This window comes from Phaethon lepturus, unplaced genomic scaffold, assembly GCF_000687285.1.
Source record: "Phaethon lepturus isolate BGI_N335 unplaced genomic scaffold, ASM68728v1 scaffold4599, whole genome shotgun sequence".
NCBI classification, from domain to species: domain Eukaryota; kingdom Metazoa; phylum Chordata; class Aves; order Phaethontiformes; family Phaethontidae; genus Phaethon; species Phaethon lepturus.
In genome coordinates this window covers 22,300-49,464 of record NW_010561091.1, presented here as the reverse complement: position 1 = coordinate 49,464, position 27,165 = coordinate 22,300, and the positions used below count along the sequence as shown (strand labels likewise).

At 36.6% G+C, this 27,165-nt stretch overlaps 1 protein-coding gene across 4 annotated transcripts in view; it reads right to left on the bottom strand.

Moving 5' to 3' along the window:
• Positions 1–27,165, bottom strand: part of OXR1 (oxidation resistance 1) — a 77,147-nt gene that overhangs the window by 31,659 nt on the left and 18,323 nt on the right. For 2 of the 4 annotated variants that reach the window (XM_010293865.1, XM_010293866.1), the window contains 6 exons: positions 26,944–27,063; positions 21,783–21,935; positions 14,071–14,255; positions 9,903–10,696; positions 6,012–6,180; positions 2,641–2,803 (listed from right to left, as the gene is read on the bottom strand). In XM_010293865.1, coding sequence (XP_010292167.1) covers positions 2,641–2,803; positions 6,012–6,180; positions 9,903–10,696; positions 14,071–14,255; positions 21,783–21,935; positions 26,944–27,063 — 1,584 coding nt within the window. The remainder of the gene's footprint in view (positions 1–2,640; positions 2,804–6,011; positions 6,181–9,902; positions 10,697–14,070; positions 14,256–21,782; positions 21,936–26,943; positions 27,064–27,165) is intronic. The other 2 variants (XM_010293867.1, XM_010293868.1) reach the window with 1 other exon arrangement.

The following is a 27,165-nucleotide window of genomic DNA, read 5'->3' as shown; positions in this document are numbered from 1 at the left end:
AGCAGGAATCTTGATGTCTTTGCCACTAGATCAGCTGAGGTTACATCTACTGGATTACTTCTGGTAAAAGGCTGATAGGAAGCAGACTACTCTGTATACAAAGTAGAAGAAGAAAGCATAAGCAGATGAAAAAACTGAGTCAGTTGAGTAAGAGTTCAGTCCTCGTCACTGATCCATTTAATAAACGTATAAACCAACCCCTGCTACTTGTTTCATATGTTACTGATACGTTTGGTTGATCCTTCTTCCGATAATTCCTTTTCCACTAAAAAAAAAGCAGCACAATACTTCGGTAAGTCTCTTGATAAGAGGCTGCAACTGAATGTGTTAACATAGGACCCAAGAAGCAAAAGCTGCCTCAGAGCACCACGCCTGGTTAACCTATTATTCCTCTTTGTTTCTCCAGTTTTAAGATACTGTACAACAATAGCAGAGAATACTTTTTTGGAAAAGAAAGCTACTCCATTAGCTTCCTCTTTTGGTAGATCAATAGTACTTTGTGATGCATTCATACATCAAGATTTTGATTTCCATTCCCCTTCCACCCTGAGTTTTCCCTATAACCATGTTCTGAAGAAGACTGTCTATTTTTCATCCCAATATCCACAAAAAAGTTTCAATGACACTGTTCACCTGCTAGCTTTGATTACACCTAGATCAAGAGCTGACAGATAAAAAGGTTGTTGGGTTAAAGGAAGGAAGTATATTGACTGAAAATAATGACCAAAATTCAATGGGAATAATGGGTATGACAACAGCAGCTATAATTCCCTGGTATGTATTGATACTTTCTGGCACATATGAGCCACTAAAATGTAGATGTACGTAATGACAGGTTGAACCATCTGGTACTGTCAAACATTTCTGATAAAAAAGTTAGTTTTTAACAGCTTTCAGATTTCTGCTAGAAGTCAGTCATAAGAAGTCACATTACTTAAGTTAAAATGCACGGAAGACAAGATTAGCATATTTCTTGTACTTGCATAACATACTGTTGAAAAAGTTATCCATCTTACTAATCACACTAACTTCTACATCCAGAAAATTTTTGGATCAAGAGAGCCAAACTTGACATAATTTTCACATAACAGATATGGACATAACAATATTTTTGTAATATGTCTTCTACAATTGTTTCCAGAGGACACCTAAATAAAGGCTTAAGGGATAACCTCATTCTGTAGTAAATAAAACTTACAGATTTTAATACATGTAGGAAAAGCAATGCCTCTACTATTTCCAGAAATAACTCCTGAAAAGTTACAACATTTAATTCTGCAGAAAAGTTTGCACTATTTTCTGTGGAAACTGTTCTGTAATTATATTAAAGTGCAAAGTTACTGAAGAGCTCATTAGAAGAGACACATACTGTGCCTTAAATCATAACGTTGATCACTTGCCACTGATCCCACGTTCCAAAAGGCCAAGTTTTAAAACATCAAATACTTTTAAAGGCCTTGAGCAAGAGTCAACACCAAAATACATTGCTGGTAACAACAGCTGAGCAATAAACATGCCTGAAACATAAAGATTCAAAAGACATACTTTTATGGCACTAATTTCAATGTCTTAAAGCAAAAATACTCCATGGGAAATCACTGAGCTGCACAGATAGTGTTTTGTAACCACAGCCTAATAATTCAGCGAAGTAAGTGAGAAGTTCCAAGTCAGAGTTTGATTCTAAGTTTTGGAGCTAAAAAGAAAACTACTGCCCAAAGTTAGACTATTGTAGTTTTAAAAAAATATTCTTTTACACTATACATAAAACACAGCTATAGACTGACTTAATTTCAACACGCTCCATTGCAGGGTGGGGCAGGAGGAAGAAAAAGCAAAAATCAGTCTTACAGTCGGAGATTGCAATTGTTGTCCTGAGACCCAAGATAAACTGTGCTGATGAGATACTTCCACAATATATATGACAAGAATCATCAAACTTTTGACTGACACTTGAATGCACAAGACTACAAGTGCTTTAACTGTATGTACACTACAAACAAAACCACGTAGACATGTAAAGAAGTGTCCATAGAAGCACAGTGGACACAGATTCACATGGGAGAAATGTGTTTGTTATAAAAAAAGATAGAGTTCCAGTTACAGTGTATTACTAAAATCCATGCAACAGCATCTTAATTCTGCTTACGTTATAAAGAAGTTATAACTGAGAAGTTAATTACTGGATTATTGGAAAAACGTGTCATTAATAGGTTAATTTTCCTTTTTTGCTGTCTCATCCCTCTTTTGAGACTTACCAATATGGTAAGGTTGAGGTTACTCAACATTCTAGGTACAGAATATACCCGAATACTAGAAAACTGTCAGTTTACTTGACTGAAAACTAAAGTCTGCTTCATCAAAGTTGCAACTTCTTTGCTGTATTCATATTCCTTTCAACTCCAAGTTTTCAGTTACAATTTGCTCCGTACAAAAATGACTTGCAATTGTGAAGTGTTGCCCTGCACTGGTGTTAGAGCAGAGCATTAGGATGGCATTAATTAAACAGTCATGATTATAGTAAGCAGACTAATATAAGACATCGCTTTGTTTTTCTTACTGGAAAGTATTTAACACTCCTTTAACTATATTCCTATGAAAGAATTTAAAAAAAAAAAAGTCTTTGACACTGTTCTTCCTTACCTCCCACTCTTTAGCAGCATCTTCAGTAGTAGATTCTTCACTAGTTTCAGGCTCTTCCTTCTTTTTTACCACTATAAATCCAGGTTCCCGAAGAGATTCCCCAGTATCTTCTGCATATATCTCTGGACTCCACTGGATAAAGAAGACATACAAGTGATCTGTCCTAGAGAAGTCAAGTAATGATACAGAAAAGAAAAAGATGGTAAGTTTGTGATCTTTTCAGTGATGTCTAATAATTATGAAGTATTTAAAGTGAAAATACTTACTATTTCATGTTTTACTAGATATTAGAGACACATTTGAAAAAAGCTTGTTAGGTTTTTGTTTCTTTTTAATTATATGAAGCTGACACTGTAGGAAAAACAGGAAACAAGTTGGCAATTGACTATCTGTGTTCGCATGTACAAGTACGGCCCTTTAACCACTTCTGTCCCACCGGAAATCTCTGTTTACAGTTGAAATAACTTCCAAAATAAAACACTAAGATCTTTTATTTTATTTAAAAAGTTACATAAAAGCACAAACAAAACTGGATTTTAAAGATGTCTGCATGTCTGTTCTCCCCACCCCTGAAGAAGAGCTTAACATTCCCAAGACATGTAACCAGAATTATACAGACTGTGAGAATTACTTACAGACATGAGGAAATAAGGCTGAAAGTGTGCATATAGATAGCTACATCATAAACTACAGACCATTCTAACTGTAGTACTGCAGCAAGTACCAAGATTCAAAGTTACCTCCTTTTAAGTTACCTGCAACAAATGGCATGGTTCTCCAGTTTGGAAGAACAAAATGACCAAATTTGCAGAAGAAAGTTATTTACAACCCTAAAAGATGTCAGTTTATACTGTTTCGGCATGTCCTGTAGGTGCGCAGATAGATGAAGCATTTAGAAAAAGGACATGCAGTGACTCCACTAGTGTATCTTCATGGAAAAGAGAGCTTCTGAGCTAGAACTTCATGGCTCCGGTTACCAAGAGTTTGAACATTCCTTATGTCCCTCTTCAGAGATATTTGCTATAGTGAATCTGCATACTGGATTAGCACGAAGAACAGTATTGGATTTTTATTTTTTCCTGCTCCTTACTAAATCCCTGCCAAACTTAACACTGGAAGAACAGCAAGAGATACAGAGCAGCAAAGTCTGACAAAAATGCAGCTATAATTTTCATACACCTCTATGTCTAGAAGTATGCAGCACACAGGTATGTAGTAATAGTCTCTGAAGAGGGTCAGTTATTCCAAGGCACCCTTGTTAAAACTAAGGTTTCTGGATAACACTGATGAAAGGAAAAAAAGACAAATCCTTCTCTGACAGTAAAAGAGAATAAAACATTTCAGATGCATAAGGTTAGATAAATTCTACGACAATCACAACAAGAAGCTGCCAACTCCTCATGTACTGAATAAGGTACAAGTTTCATAAAGTCTTACAAGTAGGAACATTAAAAAAAATCATGATTTTAACTTTTTAAGAACTTGAAATTGTGAATAATTACAGCAGTTAAAGAAGTAAATTAAACTTGATGTTTAAGGAACTCTAAGACACTCCTTTCCAGACTGGCTCATTTGGTATGAAGAACACTGAAATAATGCAGGTTTGTCAGATATCTATTTTTTCCTCTTTCTTACCACTAGTTGACAAAGACAACTGGGTTGACACTACATATTTTGGCCTATTCAGAGTAGCACTCGGCAAGGTTAACACTGAATTAAGAAAACAAACACTCAACTACCACCACATGTGACTTTGTGTACAAAAACATAGGACACACATTGGATGGATAAAGAACAGATTACTAATTCCCCATGCAGTTAAGAGAAAGAAACCCTTCATAGGTGGAGTAATTTCCAAGGAGATCAGATACAGACTATAAACCAAGAACTATTTCTTCTGAAATAGGTGATAAATTCTGCTTTATGCTGAAAAGAGGTACTGTACTTGCTCTGATACATTAGGAAATGAACCAAAGAGACAGCAATCATTTTAATCAGCTGACCTAGACATCACTGCCATACGTGAAATATTTATCCATTTTCAAATTAAATATGAAATGAATGGAACAAGAAAATTTGAGTTGACTGTAACCACAGGAGGTCACCTGGCCCAGACAGGATTAGCTATGCAGAACCAGTGTGACAGACATTTGTCTCATGAAATTGCATAATCTCCACCACTTAGGAACAGCAAGGGTGATATTTAAAAGCAGGGTAGTGATGTGCTAGCATAGACTCAATTCTGCCTGTTGGAAAACTCAAATATTTTGATGTAATTCCAATCCATATCACATATCGATTCACCGTGGACACGAAAAAGAGACTACTGCCTTTCTCGTTGCAGCCAACTTTTAAGAATGAAATGATTTTACGTTTGTAATCAACCTTTTCTCCTTTAGATTAAAGAACCCCACTTACTTCTAATTTTCTTTATATGTTACACTTTCTAGGCATTAATTAGTCTTGCTGCTTTCCTCTGGACTCTCTCCAATTGATCCATATCTGTCCTCAACTGCAGTGCCCCAACTGGACATTCTATGCCATTCAGCTCAAAAGAAAAGATGGAAAAGTGACTTGATCATTTTGTGTAGGTATTTATACAAGATGATAGCTGATAGTTTTTTGTTGTTGTTTCTTTCTTTCCCCCCACCTTCTGAAAAGGATATAGTAATCTCCAATAACCCCAAAAATTACGTTCAACTTGAAAATAAGTCACAGTTTCCTAACAGTAGAGATCATTTAAGAATTCAATATCAGTGAGTGAGCATGGACATCTCACGTCTTTGAATCACTGCAACAAATTTAGATATTTTTCCAGTATATATGTTTAAGTTGCTTCCTGGGAAAGTTTTATGTACCATATAAGATAAGACAAAAGAACCCCAGCTAGCTCTTCTGAACTCAGAGTTCTAAGAAGTAGAGCAAATTTTAGAAAGTTTCCAAATCATGGGAAGCACAGATAATGACAATAAAAACTTTGTTGCAGAACTCACTTCCTTCACGAGACACCACTTACTTGAATCTCTTTTGTTTTTTACTTGCTACAAACACAAGCCTAAATAATACCATGAGAAACTGCTGGCTGAACCTGCAAGTAACTGAAGTAAATCAGTAAAACTTTGGTATGGTAGTAAGGTATTTCAGTGTTAAGCCAATCTTCAATATCCTCAGTTGCTGACCTTTTTTTGTGTTGCTTTATAGACACAGTCACTGAAAAATTTTGAATGGTGCAGAAAAAAAAAGGAGCTCAAAGACCTATTGTGTGTGGGGTTTCTTTTTGGGTTGGTGTTGTGGTGGTTTTTTTTTTGTTTTGTTTTGTTGTTTGTTTTTTTTGTTTGTTTTTTTACACATACAGTCTACCTCGTTCTTACCTTTCTTGTGGGACAGCAAACCAGTACTCATGTTTTTTATCCCTTTGTGCATACTGTTGCATTGATGCACTTGCTTGTGAAACAAATGTTTTTCTCATGGGTTTTCCAACCCTGAGACGCAGAAACTTGTGAGATCGATGTCGTCTTTTTTCTTTCGTAAGTGAAGAACCTATTAGTAAAGAAAAAGCAAGCTATCCATAATGCACAAGAGAGCTTAACAAAATTATTAGCCAATTTTGTATTAGGCAATACAGATATATAGGAAAAATGTATAAACAAGTATAGGAGATGAGGTAACAGGTAGTAGTAATTACCTGGCCTTTTTTTGCTGCATAAATTGCATCAGCAGAACTAACTTCAAAGTACAACACATTTGAATAATTCTAACATTAATTTCCACTTCCAATCTCAGATCGCATTACGAGAATCTTTCATCCATACTTGAAAGTATTGCAGAAGGTATTCTCAGTGCATATCACTCAACACTAAATCAGACATTCCTCCCACTGTTAAAACGATATATTCCACACACAGGCAAAAGATACAGCACTAAATAAGTACTTAGGCCTGATTCACATATGTCAAAGCTGCTCATTAGTTACTTTTCATTTTAAAAAAGAAAAATTTTGCCACTACTAGTAGAGGATTGAGATGAATTTTAATTTGTTAGCTATATCAAACACTTCAAAGGTATGAACATCACTTCTGGATGTTAAGGCATGGGATTTTTCCCCTCCACTAGTACATTTAACTGAACTAATAGAATTATAACCACCCTCAAGGTTTGGATTGTCAAGTCAGCACAAGGTAAAGGAAGAAGCCTTCTCAAAATTGTTTCTTTGGTAGATTAATTGCCCAAGTCCTACAACATGAGTTCCAGCCACAAGAGACTTTTTAAAGAAAGGAAAGAAAAATGTAAATTTAAAAATTCTTATGATCAGCTGTGACAACAAAAGATTTAACCTACTTCTGGTGTTACATGTACCTACAGATATGTCCCAGTTTCCTAGGACACTGATCTTTTCTCTACAGCTGAAGTTCTCCTTCAGTGTATATGCGGACTATCACTACACTAAGCACAGAAAACATCCCCTTCCTGAACTGTGAACATCTCTACTATATGTTTTCTCAATCAGATTTTCACCACAAAGTTTAGAATAGCATTGGTCCACAAAAGAATTATTTTTTCAGTAAGTATTTACATGTGCACCTCCTAATCTGCAGTTAGAATATTTTAGAATTATACCTGCAGTATACAGTATGGTAGACTAGTCATAATATGCATAATTTGGAAGTATTTTATAAACCCACAAGCTGAAAGGTAAATTGTCAGATAGAAAACCTGAAAATCAAAAAGAAACCAAAATAAACAAAAAACCTGTTTCATAGGACTGACACATGAACTTTGCAATGGTGATAGAGAGGTATTCTTAAAATGATCTGGTATTTGGGATTTTGGTATATATTTCATACAGAATTCATCAGAAAAGAAGTTTTTAGTAGTGGCTATTGTGTGACATGCTTTTTTCCCCCGCTTTCAATCCTGGCCAATATCCACGTAGTTAAGCAGCAAAACACATGCTATCTTTAATGATATTTCAGCTTGTTATACATACAAAAGTATTTCTCCAAAGTATCAACTACATCTAGCTGTTATTTCAGTCCAGTGGTCAACATTAAGGGTCTCTAAAAATAGAATAGAATAAGACCACTGTGAGTAATTAAAAAAAAAATCCCAAGGGAGGCCTTTTTAGGTGTTTTAGACTACTCATAGTTATCAACTTACATTGCATCACCTGTTCAACATTCAGAGCGAATAAATCATTAATTCCAAACCCAGAAACATTTGACCTCTGAAGATCAACAAATGGTAGTTCCCAAAAACCTAGATGCTCAAAATTCCCATGAAAGAGAACAAATTCAACTAAGTCCTTCTATATGCAGGAGATAAAAAGTCCTATCTAGGTAACTTAATGATACAAAACTCACAGTATGACTACTTCAGAGTCTGACAGACAGGGTATTAGATAATGTTAACAGTGTTTTGATTTTTTTAATGACCTACTACTGTTAATAGACCTGTCATATTTAGTCTTTGGTGAGCTTCAAAAGTTAAGCAATAGATCAATGCTTTTATCTTGGCTCTATTTAAACTTGCCTGTAGACAAAGCCAGTATAAGTGTCACCAAATCTATTTAGATAGAGAAATATTAAATCATAATTTACTGTTTTATTTGCATTCTGCTAATACAACATGCAAGAATAAGAAACATACAGTAATTCCAACTGAAGTTTGACTGAGGTCATTGGCACAAATCTCCAAGAAGTAACCTTTGCTTTTTTTTTTTTTTTTTAAATTCACCCCCCACCCGTCCCGTCCCCCCTTTTTTTTTGTTTTAATTATTTTTCTTTCTATTTTACCCCCACAACCTTCAGGAAGCTGTAACACCACGTGCAGAAAGTTTCTAGCCAGCACCCCTCTGTCTGACTGTATGCAGACACTTCTTTTGATTATATACATACATACTCTGTGACTGTACAAACATCCTGCATGAAAAACCTGCAGTGTCACTCAATGATACAATCTTTTATAAAGCCCACAAAACTAAAGCATCTAATACAACTGAATTACAAATAATATTCAATTGAAAGAAAAGCAGAAATTGTGGCAAAGAACACTTGTGCTTGCACTTTTTATAAGCCCCAACCAGCAACTATTATTTAAGGCACGAGAGCCAAACTTATCACAGAATGATGCAACTATTAATCTGCTTCAATTTTCAAAATTTCAGTTACTTCCTTAACAGAAAGACACAAAATAAAAAACCCAGTAAAAGCTATCATATTCTGAAACATAAGATGAACTTCTGTCAACCAGAGAATGCACCTCTCTATTCAGTGCAATGTGAACTTTTAACTATTAACATAAACAATCTGACCTTCAACTTCACTCCATATATAATCTATAATAGTTTGTGATAGGCATTAGAGATGTGTTTTCTTTGTAGCTGACAAAATATCACACAATTAAAACAATTAGTTCATCTCCATTAGTAAGATGGTAAGGCACCAGAGGGTGACCTATTGGTTTTTAAAAAGCAAAAATCAAATACATACAGAAACATCTTTAAGTTAAAGACATAACTTTTCTTTTAATTTGAATTGAGTAAATTCAACAGACTTTCAAGATAACTTCCAACTAATAATCCTAGGGCCTGATCTCTGCAGACAAGTAAAGGTACTAAGAAATAAGCCTAGCTGTTCCCCATATTCATAGCATTAGTTTCTTACCATCTAGCTCTTATTTAACCTGATAAATGATTTTTGTTCCAGTCAGCATAAAAGTACAACAAGATGAAAGTGAAACAAAGTTCTGAAACTATTGATGTTAAGTCTCCACTGTTTGTTACTCACATAAAAAACCTTAACCACAAGGTAGACATGCTATAACTAAGATGAAATTAATTTCCCCGAAATTCATTCCTGCACATGGACAGCGGCATCAAAATTTAAGTGACAGCCAGCTGACTGCTAAGGAACATTTTTAATGTTGAGCTCTACAGTTATCACTGCATCATGGATCTAATTTTACAGGCTCATTTAAATCTCCCCTACAAAGATATCGCGTTTTAATATGTTCATAAATATAATTTCAGTGAGAAAAAATGACAGTAAAAAAGGGATCCACGTTTTCAGTTTCCTGAGCAGTATTTTCCCCACTGATTTACAGAGGGTATAACTTAGGTGTATCATCAAGCCAATGAGAAATATAAGCAATACATGGAGAGATGTGTTCTACAGAATGAAAAACAACAAAAGTTCTGTTGAGCTGGAGGGAGCAAGACTAAGTTTGAAGGCTAACACTGTATCCATAAATACTGACTGACTCACCTTCTAATTGCCCATCTCCTGCTGTCACAGTTTTCTGACTAATTTCTTTTTGTGAATCCTGTTGCATGTTATCTCTTTGTTGTTTGGTTTGTTGCATAGTGTGGGTCTTCCAGAGCTTGCGGAGTTCTTCAACTTCTGTCTCTGAGTCTTGAGTTTGCCCTCTCACTACTTTTCCTTTGCTAGTTGTCTCTTTCTTTTCAGAGTCTGTGATGTCTTCACACCATGGACATTCCTCTCCCATCTTACTCTCTCCTTCTGGTTCTTTTCCTTGTGAAGAATCTTGACGGGCACCTACTTCTGCCTCTTTGTCATGCTCTTCAGTACCATGTGATCCTTGTAAAGACTGCTGGAGGACATCTGCAATATTTTCACTAGGTTCTTGTCCCCCCTTTATAGTCATTGCAGCACTTTCTGAACCTAAGCTGTGGGTACCAAACTGTTCAACATTTACAACCCTTTCAGCACTGAGTTTTAAGTCACTGGCAGCTTCATTTGAGTCTGAAATGATTGTTAAACATTCAGCACTAGTCTGGTTTATTGTTTGGACAGATTCTGATGATGCTCCAGAAGACTTGTCTTGTCGAAGCTCATCTGAGGAAACAAGTTCTTCACGTATTGGAGAGAGTTCTGATTCCGTGAAGACATCTTCTGAAAGTGATTCCTCTGTGCTCCTTGGGGCAGTACTAGCACTGTCATTGCCTGTATCCCGAATCCTGGAATCCATTTCATCTGTATTGCTCTTTGCAGCTTTCTTGGAATGGCAGAGCTCCCTTACAGACAGCTGTTCTACATCTCTGTTGATTAAATAAGACTGTTATTATAGCAGGTGCATTTTACATCAATGACGACAAAAATTAAAGGTGCTCTTAAAACAAAAAACACCCCAAAACCAAACAAACTAAAATCTGTTCTTGTAACAGTAAGCTTATAGACTTTTTGCGAGCAGGACATAGACAGGACTTTCCAACTTCATGACATAACTTTTGCAAGGAAAAGCTCTCCTATGAAACCAACAAGATTGAGATGCTTACAGTGTGAAAATAAAATAAAAGAAACAGGGGGAAAACAACAAAAAGCTACACACAACCATAATCTCTAGAAGGTAGAAACCCTCCATAATCTTTTAAGTTTTGCCTACCAAAGAGGCCAGTACAATTGTATAGATCTGTTCTACCCTGTTATGAAGTTGACAACTAGCTCACTGGTAAGAAATGAATAGCAGAAATCGTCTGGTCTAACCTTAACTACCTAAGCTAGTCAATGCAGAACAACAGGAACCATCAAGGTAGATCTTACCATTCTGCCCATGGGAAATACCTAACAGTAATTAGTGTCAGGTACCTAACTTTGAGGATACCACTGTTAGGCAAAGTAAATCCCAAACTACTTGGTACAACTGAACAATTTAAAGAACAGACAAATGTTGATAAATAGTGTAAGAAAAAAAAGCAAGCATGAAAATGGAACTTATTTTCCCCAAAGGAAATAATCTTATTCAAACCTGCCTTTCAAAACAAACTAATCTGAAATTCCACAAGTTTTAGAAAAGGAGGACTAAAAGGGGACTGTGAACATCCTCAACTGTATCTACAGGACTCAAGCTTTTCCAGTGTTGTCAAAAAAACTGAGCAGTACACAATCTTTGTAAAAAAAATTTCTCATGTTTAAACATACTTTTGACAGGAGTTCTCAATGCCAACTCCCTTGCTACCACAAGCACATTACATCTCCCATTACCCAGTATCAAATGCTTTAAGAAGCTTGTACCTTAATCTCCCATCCTGAAGAAGGATAAATCCACTCCACATTTCTACAAAACTTTTTATCCAGTTAGGTTGCATTACTAACACTGAGACATTGCTAAAATTCAGGATGTTTGCAATGCATATGCACCCTTTTACCCAAGTGTTAACATGAAGCTGATATTAAGCTTGTGCTGATGTAGTAGTTTTGCTTACAAAGCATGAAGATTAGAGTTTAGGATTTATCACCTATTAGACTGGGCTGTTTCCTTAATTTTTCAGATTGCGCTGGTAATAGGTGCTCTTGGACAAGCTCAACCTAAGGTTCATGAAATCTGTAAAGTATCTGTATGTTTTCAGATACATTTTTTTCCCAGTTTCAGCAAAGACTGTGGCATATACACAGAAACTATACAACATGAAACTGTACTTTTAAGAACTAAAAGAATCAATCAGTTTTGCAATAAGGTTTTCAGCATTCAGATTGTTTTTCCAAGTTTAAACAGGTTTAACAGTTGGCAAAACTGGGAGAAGAAAAGAGGGTTAATTATAAGAGCGGAATATTTAGAAAAAAAAAAACAAGTAGTGGGAGAACGTGATTTAAGTCTCAAATACCTTGAGACAGACAGAAGGTCTTGTCAGATCTAGCTGAAGCTGTTGGGAGTTCTGGTTACAGATTTAAGAAACTTGAATTTTATTCTCCCCAAAATTTAAAACACACGCCTCAAGTTTTGATGAGGTTAAGGCATAGAAGTGCTAGGACTGAAGAAAACACTAGAAATTAGTGTTCCATTTAATAGATTATAAAGTTTACAAGAAAGAGAAATCAAATAGGACATATGGGACTCTGCATGCACAGTGCGACCTTTTATTATTAGGCATGTTTTCATTCCATATGCATTTTATATTATAAACAAACCACAAAACAGAAAATGCATGTGCTACAAGAGCACAAAAATCAACAGCGTAAGGAAAGTAAATCTGCAAGTCAACACTGAGTCATTAAGAAACTAAACATGCTAGGAAAAAAGACTTGTTTTGCAGCTGCAATAATAGGATTCAAATAGGTAGATTAAAAAGAGTGATCCAATTTTCATAGTCTCATTACCTGCACTATACATGAATTGAAGTAGGAACTTCGAGTAACGTTTTAAAACTCAATCTGGAAAATAAACTTCCAGAAAGCAATCACGCTGAAGGCATCATCATTCTACATCAACAGCCCCAAAAGCACTACTATAGTAGTAGTGTATAGTAGTAGTATGTAGCACTACTATAGCTACATACATTAGTTGGTCTTTCAGGAAACACACGACCAGCCAGCAAACAAGACCATGCCAAGACACCACTTTACTGCCAGGTCTCTGCTGAAACTGAACTTAATGTGCAAGACAAGTTAAATCTTACGGGTGTCTAGATATTTAAGATTATCAAGAAAGATGTGCTTAGCATACTACCTGTAATTACTGTAAAAGGGCATTTTTCAGACTTACTGAGTATCTTTACACATTACTTAAAATGGTTGCATTTTTTAGAGTCACACATCAGGCAAACAGCTTTACTCTCTCATACATATAGATAACTCTACCTTGGTTAAAGGAGTCCCACTTCCCTGCAGTGAGATGGTCAAAGTAGTCTGCAAATATGTGTGCTTTATGGGCTGTGATAGGTAAAGGTGGCATGATTTATTATTTTTTAAAATCCTTTTTGGCTTTAATGTTAGAATTCATCCTATTTCTGAGGACAGTGTAAAAATTAGGCAACAGACAGAATGGAACAAAGATTTTTGCATAATGCTGTTTAACGTCAGTTTTAAATGCCTACCGTGTTAAACACCTGTAATTAAAGCTCACTGATCCAAATTCACTCTGTTCACCCTAAACAAGGCTACACCTAAGGGCAAATATGCAGTTCCTCCCCCAGTCAAAAAAGGGCCTAATGCCATAGAAACATACACAAACCTCAGAAAATTAGTCTTACAACCACTTATCAGAGCAACAAGAGGGTATGTGAAGCTAGTTTGAGAAGCAAGAGGAAAATGGCAAAGAACAAAGATTTGCACCTAAAGCCGTTTAAGTTGGGCTTCTCTATTTTGTACATCAGTTTTTAAATCACAAAAGAATCAAAATGTATTTGTTGCTGTTTTCATAGTGGGAAAGACACAAAGGAAATGGTGTAGTACCTCTTGCTATACACTACTGGAAGAAATTAGAATCCATGTATATAGAAGAGGATTTATTCCATCTAGTATATAGAATGTAAGAACTGAAGGTAAAGCAAGCTTTCTCAAGGGTCTTTCCAAGCCAATCTTTGATCTTCTTAAAACGGGAAACAACAGAAGATGTAGGTTTGCTAGTTTTGTATGGTCAGCAATATTGTTACAATTCATATTTACTCAAAGCTTCATAAATACTATTCTATCTTACATGGTTAATGAATCCTTAATTTTGCTGTCCACAATTTCCTTATACAGAGCAGCTGACATCACTTCTTCCATCGGACACATGATGCCATACTCTTCACAGCCGTTCTCTTGGACCAGAGGATCCATTTTATGAGGATCAAACATTATATTATTTGGCGTCACTAGCAGCACACCATTGACTGTACCCTAAAATGAGAAGGAAAAGAAGTGGTAAATTTTCTCCTTCATATTTCATCTTATTCTCAATTTTTTTTTTTAAAAGGTGTTTTCTTATTTGTTTTTAAAGCATCTTTATATTTGTATTTAAGCAACTTTATACAGTTTCTTGTGTTTTTCAGTCATCTAGAAACATAACTGTTTTTCCTGGGGAAGCAAATTAATGCCACCTGCTTTCCCAAAACCCGGTTTTGTTCCTCACAACTACTTAATGGCTAGACTGAATAAAAAAAACCACAACACAAAACCTTTGCACCCTAAAGGATATGCTAGGCAGCTCCTCTGAGATAAAGACTCATCCTTCCCAGATAACCACGGGGCTTACTGCCAGTTTTGCAAGAAACTTCAAGCATGGTCTATAAACTGACTCTTAACTCTTCCCACTTTCTACTATTTAATTAAAGAACAAAAAAAAAAAAAAAAAGAAATATGTTCAAAAACTGTCATTTATCTTCATTTTCTTTACACAAAGGCAACAACAGGATCTGATACAAGTCATTCTAACTTAACGGTCCTGTTGACTGATTGGACAAATACGTTTCTAGAGTGAAACTAGATTAAAAATATTAAAGATTTTTAAAGATGCAGCTTTGGATGGATTTATTCACAATGGTACTGTGCTGCAGTACATGAACACAAGTAGATTTTAAACTTCTAGTATGAAAAAAATTAAACAAAGTTGATATTCATACTATGAGCTGTAGGGTTCTTCCAATTTACAGGTAACAAGCTAATTTACAATACATTAAACCTCCCCCGCCGCATTAGAAACACATACAAACACCACTACCAGTTGTCCACTAAGAAAATACATTAAACTGTTAGAACTATAGAGTTTGAGCTAAAACTATGAACTGGAGGAAATGTAGCTTTAGGAAGACAACAGTGATCCTTCAGTTACAGATTTCGAATCCTAAGGTCTTCATAAATTTAGAAAGACATTCAAAACTTTTGCGCAGGAATCACAGATGAGTTGCTTCATGTGCTGCTGAAGCTTATCAGGAATTGAGTAAATATCACTGATAAACTGTCCACAGTGATTACAAACATTGTGTATTGGGGGGGAGGAAGACTGACTGTTTTCAGTTCTGTTTTAAGAAGAAACAGCAGCATAGCATGAAATACAACTACAACCCTTCCCATTTCCAGAAATTAGTTCCCAGCACTGTGATGGTTGATGACCTTCACAGCAGAAAAACAAGATGCCACGTAGTGACCAAAGAATTACTAATGATAAAAAAGAAACCCAAAATAGCATTCAGGCCTACAGCAATAAGCAATAGTATCACTATTACAGAAAAGTGAAGAGAGCCTCAAAAGCAGCTCAAGTGTCTGTACTTAAGTCCTCTTAGTCAATTCAGTGCCTAGCCAGGTTTTATATGTGCCTTTTAGAGTACAAAGCATCTGATAAAGACTTTAAGGTCAGCAGAACATATTTACATAATTCCAAGTCATATAAGACACTGAAACAAAACTGTCACTGGTATTTCTTTCCCAGCACTGTATTGTGGAAGTAGACTTTCAAGGTGCAAAAAGGATGACTTGTCAACAGAAGTTTGCATTTTGTTTTATCCACTGTAGTTTAGAAAATAAATTTAATATGACTGCAAAAGTCAGTATGAGTCTACTCAGAAGAACTGCTTCTCTTTAAACAAGTATTTCAGTAAATTCAGTACATAGTGCAAAAAAGCATCATCATTTTGAAATCTGAGCTCTTTCATTGATGACCATACATGAAAATGGAATTTTATTAATATTCTCCAGATGTGACCCAGAAAAGTCAAGGCCATAGCCTTGGTGCCAGTTGGACTAGATGATCATTGTAGGTCCCTTCCAACTGAAATATTTTATTAAGAGTTTCATAAGTCAATTTTACATTGCTTATCTGAACACTAGAGTGTCATAACATTAGAATAACATGTATGAAGAACCAGTTGCACATCTCATTTCAGTTACCTTGCTTCAGCTTCAATTTTAACAATTCAGAAAACACCGACTTACCCCTCCCACAGGTGAGGCTTGTCAGAATGTGCAAGAAATGTCATCAATATCCAAGACAAAAGCCTGTTTCCAAGGCAAATTTGAATGTGTTTAAAGAACTTATATAGCACCCTAGCAGTGTTTAGACTCAGACACGGAGGAACAGTAGATAAAAATCTTTCTGCAGGCAAACGTTCAGCCAAAGAAGTGTGCAAGACTACTGACTACGGAAGGGAAACAAGTCTAAGAAACCTTCTACTGTAAATGGAAGCTTCCTAGAACAGTCTGACAATGACCTGTCTGATGGCAGGAAAAATCCTAACCCTGTACATCAGGCAGTTGTCCTTGACACACACGGAAGATTCTAAAGCCTACCTCCAAAAGCACAGCTAGAAACCTAGAAGCTTGCTCATCTTGGTCTCAGAAGAAACCCTCAACACCAACAGGTAAATACTGAGCATAAAAATTATCTGAAAGTGTAATTCCATTTAAAATTTATTACACTGAGAAATAGAGAATTAAACCTTTGGAACTATCAGGCTTTTACATGTACTTGACTAAGAAGCTGACTAAACACTTCACTTGCAACGACTGTAAGCAGTTGAAAGATTATACAGGTATCTTGAAAACACTGGCTTTATAGCTCCTCAAAGAGGACCTAGTTCACTGTTATCTATTTAAAAGACAACAGAAGGCAGACCAATGCAACATTTCTGGCTCACAAGTTATTTGATATGGTCCACAGTTGCTACATCAACACTTCAGGGTACCTCCCTAGAGAAGAACTGCTGCGTCAAAATTTACAGGCTACAAATGAGATTCTTAGTATTACACTAAACATCATTAATATTTCTGTCATTTTTTTTTATTATTGTTACCAAGGACCACTGCATGTTAACCTAGGTAGCCAGGTAAAGCTCAGGTAACAGCCAGATACAGAACTATTTTGTTTGGCCCCAAGTTTCAATTATTCTTTTTCAGACATGTCAGCGTTTCTCTATTTCTGTGACTTTTATAAGACAACACAGTTTCTGTCTTTACCACCTTCTAAGTTGTTTGCAGGAGAAAAGCTTTCTTAAAAACCTGTGGAACATGTATTACTCAACAGATGGGGTTTCTAGAACGGACAAAAACAAAGTGCTGTTGATTCTGTGAGAAAAAATTGGGTAACATCAGAACACAACATGCAAGTGCGAGCATATGTGTATCTAGCCAACCACCGGTCAAGAATGGCTCATTACATTACGCTAGTCTTCCCTGAAAGATGGAAACTGAAGCAGCTCCACCCTTTGAGAGCTAAACCCACTGTTTTGCATCGGTAAAGATAAAAATGACATATCCTCTTTAAAGAAGAATACCTAAAACTTCATTATCTTGTTGGTTTGCCATTATAGATCGGACAGACTTCTATGTTAGCATTTCTATAATAAATATACTTCAGAAGTATTGTCTCAGAGTAAGCCAGCAATGACCTCTTGAGCATTTTAGTACCACGCACTCATTTTAGGTTCTGAACAGACTTTTCTGGTTACTCATACACATTCATGCACTATGGCAGCAGATGTCACAGTTGTTCTACAAAACATCCAGAGATCAGTAACAACACTGATGCCAGGAAAAAACCTACAGCATACTGTTCTTTGGTGACTTACTTTCAATAACCTAACCTCCCCTACTATCTTACAAGCGCTGAAGACTACCGATACCCTAAAGTCTGCTCCCCATAAAATCACCTTGGTTCCTTGCTTTCGAAGCAGGGAGAAAGTTCCAAAGCTCCCTCTGTCCTGGTTGAGCTGCTGAAAATATTTTCAATGGGAATATATTCTTCAGAGTAAAGAACAGCATGGGGTCTTATTTACTAAGTAAAGCCCTTCCTATGCCCTCACCTACCCGTATCAACACATGGAGATGAGCCCAGCTTCTCCTTTGTGGTCATGCTCTGTCATGCTGTGTCTTCAGCACAGATCCTTTAGATGGTAATCAAATATTTGTTGAACATCTTCAAAACAGCTCTTTGACTTTATTTTATAAAAATGTAATTTTCAAAATATTTTTTAAGAATTATTTGTACCAATAAAGTAGCTAGAGACACAGATTGGGCAATGGCATGCACACTACAAACTCCTACATGACTGCAATATACTGCCAGCATTTGCTCTGATCTCCTAATTTTCTAGTCCTGGGGGAAAAAAAAAAAAAAGAACGAGAACATCTGTAAGCAGCTAAATTTTCAATAGAGGACTGTGGGAAACAGGTTTTCAGGACATCCTCCACCAAATAACCAGTGACTTGTTTCTCTCGGACCACATTTCTAACCAGCTGTTGAGGAAAAAAGTACCAAAAACTCTTGTCAATGAACCTTAAGTAAAAATTAGACTTTGCACATAGCTACTATGTAGTTCAGCATGATACTGTTATAGGAACTTCTGGTTCTTGAGCAAAACTCCCCAAAACACCACTTGTAGAAGTCAAGTTTCCTGTATGTAAGACCGTTTCTAAAGACATGAAGTGAATTTCTATTCAGGTGAAGTTCAGTTTTAACAACCTCAAGGAGAAATGCTGAGCCACTTTATTATTGAAAACCATGCGGACACACCAGGCTGTTAAAAATAGATCTCTTTAGCCTTAAAGCTGGTCCAGAAAAATATTAATCCAGCTAAGCAAAACCGTGCATATTGAAATTATATTAAAATGTACCTATATGCACATATTCGTTTCTGAACTGGTTTTAACTTCTTTCCATTAAAGTTACTTAAGCCTCAGGAAGTGGGAGCAATAAATCCTATATAATATCTGAGATAGAAATTCAAACAATCGTGATAAAGAGAGAATTAGAGCCAAACTTTATGACACTGGTGAACCCAGACATTTAAGCAGTTCAGTAAAACATGCTTTTGAGAAGGTTTAAGAGGACTTCTGACAAGCAGTTTTCAAGCAGAAGTTACCTCTAAATAATTCCATTAGTCTTGAACACACAACGTAGAACAGCAACTACAATTCATGTTTTATGAAGCTTTTATCATAAGGATAAAAATTTAGTTTTAGTCTTTGCTTCTTGTATATGTCTTGAACCTCATCAGTGTCCTCCTTTTCATTTCATGAACAATATGTTTGTGCTTTTTGTGCCCATATTGCCAGGTTGTTTTGTGGGTTTTTTTTAAGCCTTAGTATTAGTAATTTTCCTTTACCTACTGCTTTTCAAAACAAGGCAAGTAACCTGGCAAGTAACCTAGCAAGCATAAGAAAGAACAAAGAATTTCAAAGTTCCTCTATTAGCTTCAGTTTCAATCAAGCAGACTGTTTAAGGTAACTTTTTTCTGCCTCCAACAAACAGTGCAAAGAATGAAAAACCAGAGCAGCATACTTTTCTACAAAAGCAGCAAACAGCCTGGCTGCCAGAAAGGGCATGCCTACATAAGCAATAAACAGGGAGTTAAGGTGTGACTCTGCTGCACACTGGTCAGGCTGATTTATTGTCTGATAGGATGTGGCATATTCACACCAGCCTGTTTCTAACTGTGCCCAACACCCTGCCTCTAATAGTAGCTACAACCAGATAACAGAGAGCAAATATTGTAACAGAGCAAATGTTTCCAGGTTCCAACCACTGCATCTCCTAGAATTCCTGTGTCCTTGTCCAGGAAGTCACAAGTGTGGCTAAAACCAACTCCAAACACATACAGAATAAGCAGTCTTGAAAAGCAAGAAATAAGACAGTCTTATCTTAATACAAGCCCTTTCGCATATGTGAAACTAAACACATTGAGAAAGAGGCTTTCGCTACGTTTTAGTTTACGAGCGTCACAGTGACGACAGACTTCGTCTGAAGCTCTATAAAACAGTTAACAACGAGCTTCAAAAATCACCTCCACAGTGCGAATCAGATGTGAATCTTTTAAGCTTTCACCAGAAAACTTTTGAAGATTTATCATCCTGCATCATTAGGAAATGTATAGAGGAGAGGGTAAGACAACATGCCAGAGGACATTCCTACCACATGTGACACAAAGGCTAAATTACATGCTAAACTTAAGAAATCTGGCACTAAAATCTGAGCAAGTTGGCATTCATTTCTCCCCCCATCCACCTCCCCAAGTATGGGCCGATACTGTGGTGGATTATGCAACTCTTCAGAAGCGGAATTCTCCTTGAAGCTCTTAGAAAAATAGGCTTTATTAGATGCAAGTCAAAGACAGATGTTGTGAATACTCTCCATAATAGCGTGATAAAAAATTATGGCACGTAAATATGCTGTAAGTTTTAACCCTAGATAGTACTTTTCCAGTATGGCCAATTTCTAATAGAGGCTCACAGTTCTCAATTCCTCTGCATCAGAGTGCTTAAAACCAAGAAGTAATCACTTGTCTAGAATCAACCTATGAAAAGTCATGTAGGGACAGAATGCAAGGAGTAAAGAAAATGAACTGTAAAGTAGAACAAAGTAACAAATAAGGCTTTTCCAGTACTTGTTTTACGAACTTGTAACACACAGCTTTTGCCAATGTACAGGTACTGTCAAAAGGTTTCAAGTCTAGACATATATAGCTCTGCAATCCTTTCCATCAGCAAAACCAATTAAAAGAAAAATGCAGTTTTAGTAGATTGTCATTAATCTGTTTATCATTAGTTTAACATACCTGCAAACCAATTGCTGAGCAACACGAAATCAGCAGCATTTGTATATAAATACCTGCTTCACCTGAAGTTTGGGAAGTACTACAAGTAGTTTGAGTTCCTATGCATTCATTCAGCTTGAGCGAAGCCATGATTTTTCATGATTAAAGTGTCTAACAGTAATTTTTCTGTGGGGTGGGAGAGCAATACATCTTGTTTTTTTCCCTAAAGCGTTATGAGGTAGTCTTTTGACATGATCTCAGTCCCTAAAAATCTGCATAAGACTTGTGCCTCTATGAGATGAATGGAAGTTAAGTGCCACTAACTTGGAGGCATTTGTGTAATGACACTACTGAGAGACCTTTAATACTGCTTCAAAGAAAGAAAAATTTAAAAAAAGGTAAAAACAATTTAAAAAAATATAATCAAGATTTCTACCATCTATACCCAATACAGAAGTTTGCAGAATCAGAACTTAATTCTGCTCAGACTGTTCTGCTTTAGGAAAATGGAAGTGAAGCTACCCAACTACACACTTCCTTATGGTTTAAGGCATGTTCTTCGCCATTGTAAATGAAGAGATTTACTTATGAGAGATACCAACATAAGGAACAAACAGACCTCATGCCCTCAACACAAGAGAATCACATAGCCGTATGGCTACTGGAAGTTTGTCACAGGTTAATCTCATATTAACTGCTTGCATCACATCTAAGAAACAAGTGGTCTGGGAATCCAAAGGAAACAGTGATAAAATGAGAAAATGAATACATTTATATAGACATATATATGTATATAAGCTGATCCATCTACCAGTAACTAATTTTACTGTGGGGTTATAGTTTAAATGCACTTTATTTTCACATCCCATACGGTAACAGTAAAGCCTGAATGTTTAAGTACCTTGCCATTAGTGATGTATTTGCAGTTAATTTTTAGAAATTTCTCTGTAAACGCTTCCTCCTCTTCGGAGGTGGATGATACCACTCTTGTAGGACGAACACATGCATGCGCTGGTGAAGCAGCCGACTCTTTCCGTTGGACTCCATCTGGATCCTAAAAGGGAATATAAAAAAAACAACCAAAACCCAACAACTTAGCAACCTGCCTTTTTCAATATTAACTTTAAGAGATTTTCTGTTGCGTAATTTTTGTTTGTTCTTGGACATGAAATCAAATGTAAAAATAATGTTCCAAATCCACTGCAGTTTAAAAGACTGCTTTGATCTGACAGTGCATATAACTAATGAAGCACAGCTTAACAAGCCCATGATAAGAAATTCAAGTGGGCAAAGATATTCAGAATCAACCTGGGACTAAACAACAAAATAATGATCAGAATTCACATAAGGAAACCATACAATACAGTCACATGCAAAATTTGAGCAGAAGTTAGCAGAAAGGATTATTTTTCAAGTTCAACAGAAGTCCTGATAAATGTCCTCTGTTATACTTCCATAATACTACACACTATGGAAGCATATGTTGGAAGGTCATCTAGTCCAACCTGTGTTCAAAGCAGTCCTAAGCCTACATTAGATCAGGTTGTTCATGACCTTCCCAGTTGAGTTTAAGTCTTCAAGGCTAGAGATTTCATAGCCTCTCCAAGAAACCAGCTCCAGTGTTCAACCATCCTCATTCTGAAAAATATTTTCCTGTTATTTAACCAGGGCCTCTCGTGCAGCAACTTGCAGCTGTTGCTGCCCATCGTTTTACTCTGAACCTCTGAAGAATCTGACTCTTCTGCTCCTTCCTCTAACCTATTCTGCTGGTTAGTACAACACAGAAATCAGGTTGTCCGTTAGCATTGTCTTCTCCAGACTGAAAAAAAAAAAAACAACCAGCCACCCACCAGCTCTCAGCCAGTCCTTGTGTCTCATGTTTTTATTCCCTGACCATCTTAACGGCCCTCCGCTGGACTCTCTCCAGCATGTCACACTGGCTTGTACTGGAGGTGCCAGAAGTGGACACAACACCGCAAGTGCAGCTTCACAAGCCCTCCCCAGACAGAGGAACAATAGATTTCCTTAACCTGTTTGGATTTCTCTTTCATCTGTCACCTTGTATGTGATTAGCTTTCACCATGACAAGTGGACATTGTTCAACATATCCACCAGGACACTAGTCCCAACCTCTCCCTGGCCCTTAAGTCTTTTTCTGCAAAGCTGCTATGTAGCTAGCCAAACCTCACCCCGTACTGCCACATGGGGCTCTTTCTGCCCCAGGTAGGCAAGGTCTTAGCTGTTGTTGAACTTCATGAAGTTTCTGTTACTTCATCTCTCCAGCCTCTTGATGTCCCTCTGATGAGCAGCCTTTGCCCTTCCCTCCAGTATAATGACCAGGTTCCCTAATTTTTGCTGCCACTCCACCCCAAGCTTGCTTGACAGTGCATGCTGCCCTCTGTCCCACCATTCAGGTCACTGATGGGCATATTATAAACAATATTAGCCCCAATAGGGAATCCTCAAGGATTTGTAGCTGTCCACCACCACCACAGAAAACAACCAACCAAAAATAACCAGCCACACACACAAATGCTGAATCACTCAGAGTCCAAAGATCCTGTCAATTTTTCAAGCCCATCTTGTAGTCCACCCATTCAAGTTCACAATTCCCCAGTATTGTAACAAGGCTGCTTTGGGACAGCGTCAAGGGCTTAGCTCTAGGCAAGGTAAGTATCATGCACTGCTCTTCCCTCATCTGCTGAGCCAGTCATTTCATCACAGAAAGCAATCACTTTGGTCAGGCATGATACACCCTTGGAAAATTCATCCTGCCTGTTTGCAACCATCTTTGTCTTTCATATGCCTAGATGCAACTTCCAGAGGATCTCCTTCAAGACCTTCCTGGGCAGATAATAGGAAGAGTTATCCGTCTTGCTGTCTAACAGTACATCCAACAAAGTAGTGAACATAGGACCCTACCAGGGACAGGACAAATAGGGAAAAAATTGTTTTCAAATAAAAGCTACACGTAGTAATGAGACTGCACAAAAGCCTATTTAAGTCATGGCAACCCTGTTTTGGAGCTTAAACAACATTTAAAGACTTCAATTTCATATGTAATTGCTATTTTTAGTCACTAATAAAATATTACTATTTATAAAACCTGTGAACTTTTATGTTCCCTTTGGTTTTCTGCTTTTCTGTTCGGTTCTATTCACTAGTACAGCTAAATGCCTTTAATCATATCCAGGAATAGTATACACAATTCTTTTCAGTTCATCATCCCTCTGGCACTACTTTAGCCTTTGCCTGTTAGAAAGTTAGAAAGCAAGCAACACACCAAAACAACTTATAGAACATTGAATTGAGTTTTGCTGAAAAAGCTACTGAAGATTTAATTAAAAAGTAAACTTCTTAGAGGTGAATTCTCCTTCTATATATGCCTTTCTCTTATAAATTATGTGGTTACCATTGTGACTGCAAGAGTCCCCAGCTGATATCCAAGTCCACTGTGAATAAGACAGATATTTCTCATTCATATTGCCACACAACACAGAAGAAAGAATAATACTGGTGGCAGACTTTCAAATTTAATGACAACATCCTTGTCATTATGAAGTAGATTTAAAGTTTTATAGGTAGTAAAGCTTATTGATCTTCTCAAATATGTGCATCTAACTGCTGAATGAAGAAACGCTTCACAAAACCCAGCAGGATAAGAAAGGCTTAAAAATCTAAGCTGGACATAAACACTGACATTAACAAACTTACTGAAGTACACACTGAAACCTTAGCTTAAGTGTAGCAACATAAAAAACTCAACAGGGTTATGCAGGTCTTCTTAGCCACATGCTGGTTTGTATTTAGTCACATGGTTGTGTTAAGCTACTCCAATATTTCATGAGAGAAACAAAAGAACAAAGCACATCATAGTTTATACTTCTCCTCAACAGAAGTTCAGATGTTGGTTAGCCATTTCATTCAATTTCTAGCAAGAACTCATTGATTTCAATGACCATAGCACAGAGAGAAGACCCCTTTACATTATACAGGCAGAGTAACATATTCTCTTTACCTTGAAATGTGCTTAAGTTTAAACTGCAAATCTAGAGTCAAAATTGGAGGAAAGTCAAAGATGACATCAATACAGAGCATTAGAGAACGTATGCTAGTATTTCTCTTGTTCATAAGGATAACAATCAAAGAGAGAAAAAAAGAAAAATGGAAAACAGGTGCTATGATTAAGAACAAAACCCTCCAGCCTTAACTGCTCAAATAGAAGTAAAAAAAAAAAAAAAAAATCAAACACACAGAGACTCCACACTGACAAGTGCAAGTGATTTCCGTTCTCTGCTTTCTTTTGACAAACTGTATCTAGGAACATCCCTTCCTTTCTTGCATGCACTCTGAAAGACCTCAAATGTATATTGTCACATGGCTCATTCGTTTGACTTTCCCTGAAGCATTTAAGAAATACTTGTAGTGAGATGCACTAAATAGTTCTGCAACAATATAGTGTCAGTTAAATGAAATGTAACACTCTAATTGTTGCCAACATCAAACAGTCTATGCTAAAGAACATGAACTTTTGCATAAGAGGATTTCAACTTTTAAAATACCTTAATCTACTTTGTTTCTTCTACACTTTCAAGCTTTTATCTCTGCTATGAGCAAACAGTCAATAAAATGTTTAAAAAAAATTACAGGTATGGTTACACTGTTAAGTCTCCTTATCTACTCTGTGCAAACAAGCATATACAAAATAATCCACAAAAGCAAGAATAAGGTGTTTTCTGACATGGGATCTGGTGCACTGTAGGAAGAGCTCTGATTTCTAGTAGTAAAACAAACAGTTTTCCCTTGAGTAACTTCTCATGACATATGCTGTATGGGCAGGCCTATCCTAGCATTTACAGTCATTCTGAGACCAATACAGAAGAACGTATTCTTGCAGACTAGTCTATTTGCTGTGCTACAATACCTTCAGTTTGCCATAAAACATAAAAGAAATTATTCAGTACAAATGACAGCAGACAACTCACGAGAATAGGCATACTATGTCAGAGTAAAGGTATGGCAGCAAAACCAAATAGTAATTTTCAGAAAGAGTCATCACAGGCTTTGTAATGCAGCTCGGGAGCCTATTCAGCAACAAAGCAATACCTTTGTATTTAAAGTTCTCTGGACCAAGTCATGCAAGCAAATAAATACAGAAATGCTTAAAACCTCAAACCTTCCTAAACTTTGAGCACACAGAATCCTGGAGTAGACATTTGACAGCTTGACTGCGCACTACCAAGAAAATTCGTTAATTTGAAAGAAAAAATATTAACAACTGGGAAAAGAATAGTAGTGACATGTTAAAAAACATCTGGATAAGGTCATAACTGCATGAATTGCAGAGAAGCTCCGGCTCCGATACTGCATCTTCCTGGTTGGAGTTCTCCCCATAGAATTCTGTTGACAGCAAACCAATGTTCCTGGAAAGACATGCTTTTACAAACTTAGCTCCTAGCCAAAATCTACATTTGAGCTGAATTACAGAGCAGCTTCAATGGCTAAACAATTTTAATATTTGAAAGTCTACAAAGGTAGAACTACTGACTAGAAGGCAGCTATTATCAGCTCTGTATTAGCCCTTCACTGAAACAGACTTTTTTTTCTTCTTTATTTTGTTTTGCCAAATGAAGCTAGAGAACCCCCTCCCACACCTCTACAGGGAGCTGAGGGAGCCCTTACCTTTTTGTTACTTAAGTATTCTTGCCAATTTATCATTGCTACAAAAACTACCAATAAGACTAGAGACAAATACATAACTAGTTCTGAAAGGTAACAAATATAGAAATCCAACAGGAGCTAGTACATGAGATATCAGTGTGCAAGGATAGTATTTTACTACAAATAACTTGCCTTCAAATCAGTTTTCACATAGAAAACTGCCATTTACGAAGATTGAAAGCTTGTATTTACTTTAAAAAGGTACTATTTTACTTTTCAACTCCAAGTGTTATAAAGTACTTTCTCCTCAAAATGAAAGGATAGTTTCAGAAGAAAGCATAGCATCTGTAGCATTTATTTTGTAAGGGAAAATTAATTTCAAGGTCAACAGGTATACCTACATTTACTGTAGCCTTGTCAAGCTCTGCTTCGGAAGATGTAGGTGATAGGGGACTTATAGGACTTAGAGAGGGGGAGCTGTCCACACTAGAAATGTAGTCTGGGTCAGGAACATACAAAATCTATAAAGAAGATATAATGCAGTTAGAAGTTATGATTTCAGGTTTACTTTAGATTTCCCACTCGTTCAGGTATATTTGCTATGCTTTCTCAAAATAAGCTAT